The 10,808-nt window shown below is 50.3% G+C and overlaps 1 protein-coding gene across 8 annotated transcripts; it reads right to left on the bottom strand.

The window, feature by feature from the left end:
* Positions 1 to 5,902: 5,902 nt before the first annotated feature.
* On the bottom strand, positions 5,903 to 10,093 carry MYD88 (MYD88 innate immune signal transduction adaptor). Of its 8 annotated transcripts, none has more exons than XM_068981916.1 (5): positions 9,721 to 10,093; positions 8,715 to 8,849; positions 8,174 to 8,378; positions 7,936 to 8,027; positions 5,903 to 7,678 (listed from the first exon to the last, which is right to left on the bottom strand). In XM_068981916.1, exons 1-5 carry the CDS (start codon positions 10,046 to 10,048, stop codon positions 7,524 to 7,526), a joined length of 915 nt encoding a protein of 304 aa, XP_068838017.1. In that variant the 5' UTR covers positions 10,049 to 10,093; the 3' UTR covers positions 5,903 to 7,523. The 8 variants fall into 8 exon arrangements, with proteins under 8 accessions (XP_068838017.1, XP_068838018.1, XP_068838019.1 ...); XM_068981917.1 differs by having other exon boundaries at positions 8,198 to 8,378; XM_068981919.1 differs by having other exon boundaries at positions 7,555 to 7,678; positions 8,217 to 8,378.
* Positions 10,094 to 10,808: the final 715 nt, after the last annotated feature.

Raw genomic sequence — 10,808 nt, 5'->3', positions numbered from 1 at the left:
AACTCATCTAGTAAGATTTTTATTTCAAGTGGGTTTTTTTTTTCAGTTTTAAAATTTCAGTTTAGCTCTTCATGTGTTTTGTTTCTTTGCTGAGATGCTTTTCATTTGTTTGAAGTTTGTCTGTAATAGCTCACTGAAGCATTTTTACACTGGCTGCTTAAAAATCATTGTCAGATAATTTTAACATCTGTGTCATCTTGGGGTTAATAACTGTTGGTTATCCTTTCTTGCTTAAGTTGAGATTTTCCTGGTTCTCAGTATAGAGAATGACTTTCAGTCCTGGACATTTCGAGTATTATGAGACTCTGGCTAGATATTTAAATCTTCTGTTTTTAATGGCTGAATAATACTCCCTTGTGTATATGTACCATAGCTTTCTTATCCATCCATCTGCTGATGGACATCTAGGTTGCTTTCATGTCTTGGCTATTATAAACAGTGCTCCGTACATTTGAATCAGTTCTAATGAGGTGGATGAAACTGGAGCCTATTATACAGAGTGAAGTAAGGCAGAAAGGAAAACACCAATACAGTGTACTAACGCATATATATGGAATTTAGAAAGATGGTAACGATAAGCCTGTATGTGAGACAGCGAAAGAGACACAGATGTATAGAACAGTCTTTTGGACTCTGTGGGAAAGGGCGAGGACGGGATGATATGGGAGAATGGCATTGAAACATGTAAATTATCATATGTGAAACGAATCGCCAGTCCAGGTTCAATGCATGATACTGGGTGCTTGGGGCTGGTGCACTGGGATGACCCAGAGGGATGGAATGGGGCGGGAGGTGTTGGGGGGGGTTCATGATGGGGAACACATGTACACCCATTGCTGATTCATGTCAATGTATGGCAAAACCAATATAGAAAAATAAAATAATAGCAGAATATAGCTACAAAAAAAAAGCGAAATGCAGTAATTCCACTTGTGTTTACTTACCCCCAAAATTAAAATGAGCGTCTCAAAGAGAAAAAACATAAATAGATCTTCTGTTTTAGCAGGCTCACTCTGTCTCCACACCGATGCTGTCAGAAAGAGGTCAAAGTCCATGTTCCCAGCTCAGCCCCTGTTGCCGTCCTGGGAAGCAGGGAGGTAGGCGAGGGTGCTTAGTCTCTCAGTTGTGTCTTACTCTGTGCAACCCTGTGATCTGTAGCCCGCCAGGCTCCTCTGTTCATGCAATTCTCCAGGCAAGAATATTGGAGTGGGTTGCCTTTTCCTTCTCAGGGGATCTTCCCAACCCAGGGACTGAACCCAAGTCTCCTGCCTTGGCAGGTGATCTTGTTACCACTGAGCCACATGGGAAGCCCGCAGGGAGGCAGAGTTGGTGCCTAATTACTGCTGGGCTAGTGCAGGAGTTCAGGCTGTCCACTAAGCCTGTGTGTAGACCACTCTGGTGGGAGGGCAGGATGCCCCGATGGCTTGCACCGACAGTGGAGGAGGACATTGCTGCTGGTACTGATGACAACCCTGACTGTCTGCTAGGCCTCCTGACAGCTCCCTGCAGACAGGAGTGGGGGCCAGGCTCCCGGTTTGCCTCGGCTGGCAGGGTGCAGGACAGTTTTCCTGTGGTTTGGCTGGAGTAGAGTATTGTTGTCTGAAAGTATTCTTTCTTGTTGGGCTGCTCCTTCCTGGCTAGAAAGAGCAGGACTTCTTTTTTTTTTTGTCTGTACCCATTTGTTTCTAGGTTATTAGCTTCTCCAGTGCTCAGCCTGAGATATTCAAAGCAAAAAGAAAAACCTGGGAATCCTTGTCACGTCTTTCTCTGAGTCCCGAGGCCACTAGCCTGTTTATCTTCCTCTCTGTCCTTTGAAGTCTTTATTTATTTATATATCTCTATCTTGGGGAAAGAAATGGCAACCCACTCCAGTATTCTTGCCTGGAGAATTCCATGTGGACAGAGGAGCCTGGCGGGCTATAGTCCGCGGAGTTGCGAAGAGCTGGACTTGACTGAGTAACTAACACTTTCACTTTCTTTCTAGTTATCTGTCTATATCTCCCAGGGCGGGTTGAGCTGTACTTAACAGAGGGACTGGGGAGAGGTGTGTTTATTCCGTATCTGGTACTTCCCCGGTACTGGAAGTCCCCGGGCACTTAGGGACCATCTCTTCTGTCTCACCTGGTGAACAGCAGCCAGTGGGGACAGTGTTCACCTGAAATGATGGTGACTCCCTCCTCCCGCCCCTCCCTACCGGCTCAGCGGCTCTGCCCGTGTTCTGCTCTGTGATTCTGAATTCACCCTCTGGAATCTGAGATCCTTCCAGCCTGGTTTGAACAGGCATTCTCCAGTTTTCTACCACTTGCCAGTTCCTTGCCCAACCACTCAGAATTCCCTGTCAGCCAGAGGCCCACAAAGGCTGCTTCTGCTGTCTTGAGGGCAAGAACTTTATTTGTGCCTCCCAAGCTGGAGACATTATCCCCTTTGCTACAGAGCAAGGCTTGCAGGGCGACTGCTGAGCAGCCATGTTGCGTCTCCCTTTTTACAGGATCAGTAATCTGGTCCTTCTGTCTCAAATGTAATGGAGTTCCTGAGAATCTCTTTTAAGTTAAGGAAAAATATTTTTGAGTTGAAGAAAGTATTTTCAGTATATTTCTATTAAGACTCAAAATTAGTGAATAATTTTTAAAAAGCCAACTATCCAAGATGAGATTTTCAGATATCTGGGAATATATTATCAAACTTTTCCTCCACTTGCCCACTGAGGCACGAAACAATTATTTTCTTTCTGTTTCAGTCATTCCTAATGAATGATTTTGAAATACCCACCTTAGGGAGATGCAGGAAGAGAGACTTTTGTGCAAGTGGAGTAGCAGCGATGCTTGTACTTTTTAACTTAAAACATTTTTTTAATTATGAAAAATTTTGGACACACAAGCAGAGAGAAGAAATGCTCCTCCAGTTTCATAACTGCTCTATAGTCACATTTGCTTCATATAGCTTTTGTTATTTTTCCTCTCAATTATTTAAAGGCGAATCCAAGACATTACTCATTTCATAACAATATGCTCAGAATTAGTTAACAAATGTTCATTTCCTTTATGTAACCACAATGGTGTATCACATCTAAAACAAATAGTGATAATTCTCTAGCATCATCTAATACCCAGATTTCCCCATCTCCAGAACACTTCATTGTGCAAAACTGAAACTTGTACCCATTAAATAACTTTTTTTCAAATAATATTTGAAATTGCCTTTTAAGAAAATTGAAATAAAGTTAATTTACAGTGTTGTATTTGTTTCAAGTATAGTGAGGTGATTCAGTTTTATGTGTGTGTTTATTCTTTACAGATTCTTTAAACAACAACCCTTCATTCTCTCCTTTCCACAGGCCCTGGAAACCACCATTCTATTTTCTATCTCTAAGAACTTGCCTGGTCTAGATACCTTATATAGGTGGAATTATATAGCATTTGTCTTTTTGTAACTGGCTCATTTCACTTAGCATAATGTCCTCGTTTTGTAGCGTTTGTCAGAATGTCATTCCTTTTAAGGATGAATACTATTCTGTTATATGTATATACTACCTTTTGTTTATCCATTCATCTGTCAGGGGATACCTGACTTGCTTACTCATTTTAGCTGTTGTGAATAATGCTCCTGTGAATATGGGTGTACACGTCTCTGATATTAGCACCCTGCTTTCCATTCATTGGGGTTTATACACAGAAGTGGAATTGCTGAATCATATGGTATTTCTAATTTTTTTGGAAATTGGCATACCACAGCAACTGTACCATTTTACATTCCTGTCAACAGTGCACAAAGGTTCTAATTTCTCTACATCCTCATCAACACTTGTTATTTTCTGAGTTTTTGATAGTAGCCATCCTAATGGGAATGAAATGGTATTTCATTGTGGTTTTGAATTGCATTTCCCTAATGATAGCATCTTTTCATGTATTTTCTTAGTCACTTGTATATCTTCTTTGGAGAGATGTCTATTCAAGACCCTTGGCCATTTTATTTTTTTTAAATGTGATCGTTTTGTTGCAGTTTTTTAAACTATTTTTTTAAATTTATTTTTGGCTGTGCTGTCTTGGTTGCTGTGCATAGGCTATCCCCTAGTTGCAGGGAGCAGGGGCTCCTCTCTAGGAGTGGTGCTTGGGCTTCTCACTGCGGTGGCTTCTCTTGTTGCAGAGTGCAGGCTCTAGGCGCCCAGGCTTCCGTAGTTACAGCTCGTGGACTCTAGGGCATGCAGGCTCAGGAGTTGTGGCGCCCACGCCTAGCTGCCTCGTGGCATGAGGGATCTTCCCAGACCAGGGCTCGAACCTATGTCCCCCTTCATTGGCAGGGGGACTCCCAACCACTGCACCACCAGGGATGGTGTGCTCATGTTCTAATTGGGTTGTTTGTTTTTTCTGTTGTTAAGAGTTCTCATATATTTTGTATATTGTCCTCTATCACCCAAAAACATCACTTTTTTTTTTAAGTATTTATTTATTTGGCTGCTGTGCCAGGTCTTGGCTGCGATTCGCAGGATCTTTTTTAGTCGCATCAGGCAAGATAACGATGTGCGGCGTGTGGGATCTATTAACAGTTCCCTGACTAGAAATCAAACGTGGGGCTCCCTGCATTGGGAGTATGGAGTCTTAGCCTCTGGGAAGTCCTCCAGAAGCTCTCTATAATTAATATGTTTGAACTAGGATTGAACAAAGTCACACCGTAGGTATAGTTTATTGTCCAATCTGGAGGAGCTCCCTCTCCCTGTTTCTTTCTCTCGCTTGATTCCGTCGAATCCAGGTCCATCGTCATGTAGATTTGTAACCTTGTATTTAATCTCTGCTGCTGCCCTCCAAAACTTGCCTTGGACAATTGCGGCAGTGAAGTTTCTCTTTCGAAAAAAGAGGATTTCTCTGTCAAAAGTTCTTAGAGGACTAAACCAAAAGTGAGAAGAGGAAGCTTTCTCAGTATCTGGGAACCTGCCTGTGGGGAGGTGGGCACTGGAGGAAGGTGGGAAGGGTGTGAGGATCAGATGAGAGTGAGGTGAGCACATTCGGGTCACCATCATGACCTGAGAGAATGGAGGCTTTCCCCATGATGTAACGTGTTACCCAGAAACCCCTCGCCATGACCAGGAGCAGACCCAAAGATTGTGCCCCCGCCACAGCCATGGGGGTTTCAGGCAGATCCTGGGGGCCCTGCTGGGACCACACTGAGGCTGTGTTTCCAAGGGGCCACTAGAGAGGAAGGTCTGGCCTCGGGGCTGCTCTGAACACAGAGGGGTTTCTAGGAGTGCTAGGGGCCAGGCTGGGATGCCTCCAGCATCCACAAGGCTCAGGAGCCAGGACATGGTAACAGAGACCAGGGAGAGAATAGCTGAGGTTGCTGATAATCTCTGGGCACTCTAAAAAATCACTGGACTCGTCTCCGGGATTGGGATTATGGGTGTTTTTTTGTTTGTTTGTTTATATTTTCCAATTTTTCTCAAGGGAACAGTAAAAAAGTGGTGCATTCTATTTAAAAACAGATCAACTCCTTTAGGGTTAACATAGACATGCCCCAGGATGGCCATTCTTAACAACTGAGTTCTCCAGGGATCTGTGATCTAGAATGGGGATCTTATCCAAATTCTTCTTGGGGCCTGGAAGAGCAGCCCTGTCCCACCCAGGCGCGTGGTTGATTCACCGGAAGACCCAGCTTGGCAGAGGTAAGCAGTATCCCCAGCATCAGGAGCTGAGCTGCTGTTTCTAACTTTGTCTGCAGCCCTAGAGAGGCCGGGGGTGGAGCCCCAGCCTTCAGGAAGCCCCTGCCAGACCCACTTGAACCTCCCCAAGGGGCCAGTTTTTCACACCCAGGTTACTGCTTTCATACTCTTTCCAGACACCAATGAAACCTGCTGCTCCCGAAGTAGAGACTCTTTATTATAAACCTAGGATACAGAAGGGGGCAACTACAAACAGAGGCCTTTCTCAGTTTCTCTTTGACCTTCTTACAATGAATAGAAACAGGTTTGAAAGAACCTTTTTGAAATTGTTGTAAAATATTTCCCAATATCAAAGGGGATAGGCACCTGGTAGCTAAGTGCTTCATGAGAATCAGGCAGAGTGGGGCCTCCAGACCCTCCTGAGACCCCGAGGGAAGGTGCTTTGCCCCCAGCCCTCACTGAAGGTAGAGGAGAGAAGACATATATTTGCTTTTAGATTTAGGGTCCTGGGCTCCATGCTGGGACAGAGGTCTGAGATCATGACCATTTCTCCTTGAAGGAGAGGTGAAGAGAAAAGAACATACAACTCTCCTGAGGAGAGAAAACCAGCTGTCGCAGCTAACCTGTTGTGTGAGTTCAACAGCTCTTTCCCTTGCTCTGCGCTTCACTGAAGGTGTAAATGCTGGTACAGTGGGTCCTTTCCAGAATCTGGTTCCAGTGAAAAAGGAAAACAGAAGAAGGATACAAGAGTGTCCCATCTTGTCCAGGGTTAGGATCCCCTTGTGGTGGGACTATCCCACCAGCTGTTTCTGGGAACTGTACCCAGGGGAATGTGTGCACGAAGATGCCTGTATGTCTGTGTGTGAGGGTTCTAGTGCGTGTATCCCTGTGTCTTGGCGAGTGGGCTTGTATGTGTCCATGTGCCCACAAGCTTTGGGGCAGGAGGCTCTTGTGTGGTCCCTGTAAACTAGTTCCAGCAAACAACTTGGTAAGGCAGCTAAGCAACAGAAGACTGGTGGGAAAGTTCTCCCTGTGAGTGGGCCCCGGAAAGAAAGACTTCCTGCCCAAACCACCACGCTGACCTAGCCCCAGAAACCAAATCTGACGGAGAGGCCAGAAGTCGGAATCTTGTATCGTGCAGGGCAGAGCTGAGAGAACCATAGGCACTCGACAGGTGGAAGTGAAAGACAGCCCCAGGAGTGCAGGCCAGACTCTTGGGGACTTATGCAGGCCAGACTCTTGGGGACTTACCACGCTGAAGATGAGCAGAGGCTGGGAGGAGTCAAAAAGGCAGATGAGAGGTGGGCCGTGGGGGATCAGGCTCCATGCAGGATCCCCCTGTGCTGGGCCAGCCTGCTTCACCCTCTGTCCCCTGGTGCAGGGGGAAGTGGGGTGTGAGGTGTGGGGCCCTGAAGCACTGTGGAAGCAGCTGCACAGCACCTGGTCCCCGCAGTGGCCAGCTGGCCCTCAACCAGGAGACTCAGAACAGTGCTTCACCATTTCCCACGATGATTCAAACACAGCAACTGCCTGTTCCCCACACCCCGGTTAGTTCTCAGGCAGAGAAACTGAGGCCCAAGACGGATGGAGGGGTCAGAGCTGGCTCTTCTGGTCTTCCGCTTAGTCCCAGCTGCCTCTGGTTTCCACCATCCTGGCTGATAACTCAGCAAGTGGGCGTGCCCCATGTTCTATGGAGGACATGAGAGGTGCTGTCCAGATATGGACCATGGCTGCAGCTGTGTCCGTGGAGCAGGCATGTCCAGGGATCGAGAGGCCAGCGGAGCACAGATCCCCCTACAACTGCGGGTGGAGGCAGGGGTAGAAAGACATGTACAGGCACACAGAGGCACGCGCTCCCAGGGGCTCGGGCAGTTCAGGGCATGGACAGGGCCTTGGCGAGGCGAGTCCAGAACCAGTTCTGGGTGCAGGGGTTGGTGTAGTCACAGACAGTGATGAAGCGCAGGATGCTGGGGAACTCTTTCTTCATTGGCTTGTACTTGATGGGGATCAGTCGCTTCTGATGGGCACCTGCAAGCCAGAGGGGGCAGAGCTTGCTCCAGGCTCTCTGCCATCACAGGGCTGGACCAGTCCTCCAGTCAGGGGTTTCCCAATAAGCACCCCCGGTGCCTATTTACCCACGCAAAGGGCACTCCTGTGCACACACACTTAGGTGTGTAGAGACCTGCCTGAGTTCCCTGATGCTACATCCATGGCCCTTAAGGAGGGACGGCTGGCATCTTGAGGCCCTGCCCACTGCTCCATGGCAAGGGCAGGGCTGAGCTCACCTGGAGAGAGGCTGAGTGCAAACTTAGTCTGGAAATCACATTCCTTGCTTTGCAGGTATTCGTCAGAGACAACCACCACCATCCGACGGCACCTAGGGGAGAGTGGGCAGGCTACAGGCACTATGGTGACTCACCAGGGGACAGCCTTGGGAGGATCCCAGTGTGCCAGGCTAGACAGGGGCTGACTGGGAGGGCCCCAGCATGGGGATCCCTGGCAGGGCTTTGCACACCCACCCACTTGCCCTGCGGCCACGTAGCCAACCTCTTCTCAATGAGTTCACTGGCGATGGACCAGACACAGGTGCCAGGCAGGACGTCACGGTCAGACACGCACAACTTCAGCCGATAGTTTGTCTGTTCCAGCTGCCGGATCATCTCGTGGACAAACTCAATATCGCTGGGGCAGTAGCAGATGAAGGCATCAAAATACTCAGGCTTTTGCCCTGGGTGCGAGCACAATGCGGATGGTCAGAGCCCTCCAGGAAGGCTGGGGATGAGCCCAGCCAGGTGCCCCCAGCCTAAGCGACCCTGGTTCTGGATCCCACACAATCGAACAATGAGTACCTCCTCTCCACCCCAGGCCAAGGCCTAGGTTAGCCATGAGCTAAACATCACTTCTCATACTCGAAACCAGAGGTTGGACTATTATTATTCCCATTTCTTAGGAAACTGAAGCTCAGACAGATTGACTTGCCCAAGCACAACCCATCTGCTTCCAACACTCATGCTCTTAACTCCACAATGTGCTATGGCCCAGAGGGGCAGGACTGGGCCCTTACCTAGGGGGTCGTCGCGAATAGTAATGCCTGCCATGTCATTTATCCGAGGGATGCTGCTGTCTATAGAGTCCACCTGTAAAGGCTTCTCAGATGCCTCCTGCTGCTGCTTCAGAATATACTTTTGGCAGTCCTCCTCTGTAGGGAAGAGACAAGGTGTGGCCAGCTCCCCAGGGGTACCCCATGCCTTTACCCACAGTCAGGATCCAGCCCCGGCCCCACCTTCCTGGCTGTGTTGTGCCTCAGGGCTTCTCCAGCCCACTGGTGCCATCCACAGTTTAACAGCTCTGTTAGGATGGCCAGAGCTCCCACCTGGCTCTGGCCATCCTAAAAGGATATCAGTGGTGTTCTGGTTATGAGAGAAGCCATCGAGGTCAGGCTTGTGCCTCTGCCCCTTTCCTCACCGCCCCCCCCCAACTTTTAAGGCTCCTGAGAATTAAGCCCAAGGTGTCCTCTAGGATCCACTGCTGATGCGGGCAGAGCATGAAAGCACTCAGGAGACCTGGTGTGTATATGCAGCAAGGGCAGCAGCCCCAACCAAACGAGGTGGGTCACTGTCCCCATGCCTGTGCAAGTATATTGTGTGTCAGAAGGTGGCAGGAAAGGGTGCATTTTCTAGGGACCTGAGATTTCCAAGACTGTCAGCTTTCAGCCCCTTCCCTGCCTATTGCTCTACTTGAAGCAGTCCCAAGCACCCCAACAGAGGACCCGGATTCTGACTCCTGGTCCGATGTGAAAGCTTTGGCCTTAGCGGTTTCCTTGTGCCTTTCGGGGCCTTCGCCTCCTTTCTCCAGGCCCCATCATCCCCGGTATTGAAAGAGGGAACTAGTCTTGCGCGGTTTCCCCTCTGCGGGCTGTCTCCAATGTCTCCCTTGCTACCCCCAAAGTACCCCGCCACCCCGCCGCCTCCGAGGAGGGATGGGTCCCTCCGAGGAGGGGCCAGTGAAGGTCGGGTCTTTCATCTCCCGCTCCCACATCGGATGTGAGGCCGGAAGAGGGGCTTCCTCACCGATGCTGGGTCCCAGTTCCATCAGCACGTCCTCACGGCCGAGCTTGGCGAGCAGCTCGAGCAGGCGGCCCACTGAGGCGCCCGGACGTCGCTGCCAGTCGTCCAGCAGCCTGCTCGTGGGGTCGGCGTACTTCTCCAGCTGCTGGATCTCCAAGTACTCGAAGTCCATCGCCTCCGCCAGCACGGTCCAGTCGGCCGCCACCGGCGCCCGCACGTTTAGGAAGAGCGACAGGCGGCGCCGCACTCGCACGTTGAGCGCTGCCAGGGGCAGGGAGGACATGGCAGGCGTGGGGAGCGCGGACCCCGCGCTGGGGACTCCTTCAGTCATGGCGGGGTGCCCCGGGAGCCGCCGCGCAGTCGAGTCGCGTCGTTGGCCTGCGCTTCCTCCTTCCCCTTCGGCCACCCCGCCCACCTGATCCCGCCCAGCCGGTCTCTTTCCGAGAAGCGCCGCCCTGCCCTACAATCTGGAGCCCCAGTAGATGTGCGGAGGCGGGGGGCGCCCCATCACTGCCTTCGAGATCTCGGGGTGGGGCTGGGGATGTGGGGACCCGGAGCCCGCCTTTTGAGGTGTTCTGAGCTCCACCCATCTGTCCACTAGGGTCTGGCGCGGCGGTGGGACGATGACCTTACTTCCGGGTTTACAGGAAAGACGGGACCTAATCTTTGGGAAGTGGGGGAGTTACCTTCTTTCCACTGGGGATCTGAGGGATTCAGGCGGTGCTGCGCTCGAGGAGCAATTGCGCTCGAGGAGCAAATTGCGCTCCCCCGCAATCTGGGGGAGCACTCCTGCCCGTAGGGCTTTGGGGACTCCCTGGCTGTACACTCGGACATGGAAGAGGGAAAGGGCATATTGCCTTCTGGCGCCAGAGGCAGACCACGGCCATGCCCTTCAAAAGTGGGGAGCACAACCCCTCCCTCCGTGTTTGAGGGTAACAGGACACCCCGACCTTATGTGTCTGAGAGAATCCCAGTACTACCCTCTGGGGTCTAGGGGAAATCATTGATGTTGGGAGTCAAGCGGGCACCTGGCTTCGCTCTTTAGAGGGCAGGTGACACCTCCTCACCTGGGGAGCTTTGGTTCTTTCACT

Source organism: Capricornis sumatraensis, chromosome 10 (genome assembly GCF_032405125.1).
Source record: "Capricornis sumatraensis isolate serow.1 chromosome 10, serow.2, whole genome shotgun sequence".
NCBI classification, from domain to species: Eukaryota; Metazoa; Chordata; class Mammalia; order Artiodactyla; family Bovidae; genus Capricornis; species Capricornis sumatraensis.
Note: the sequence above shows the minus strand (reverse complement) of the source record. Positions and strands in the feature narration are given on the sequence as shown.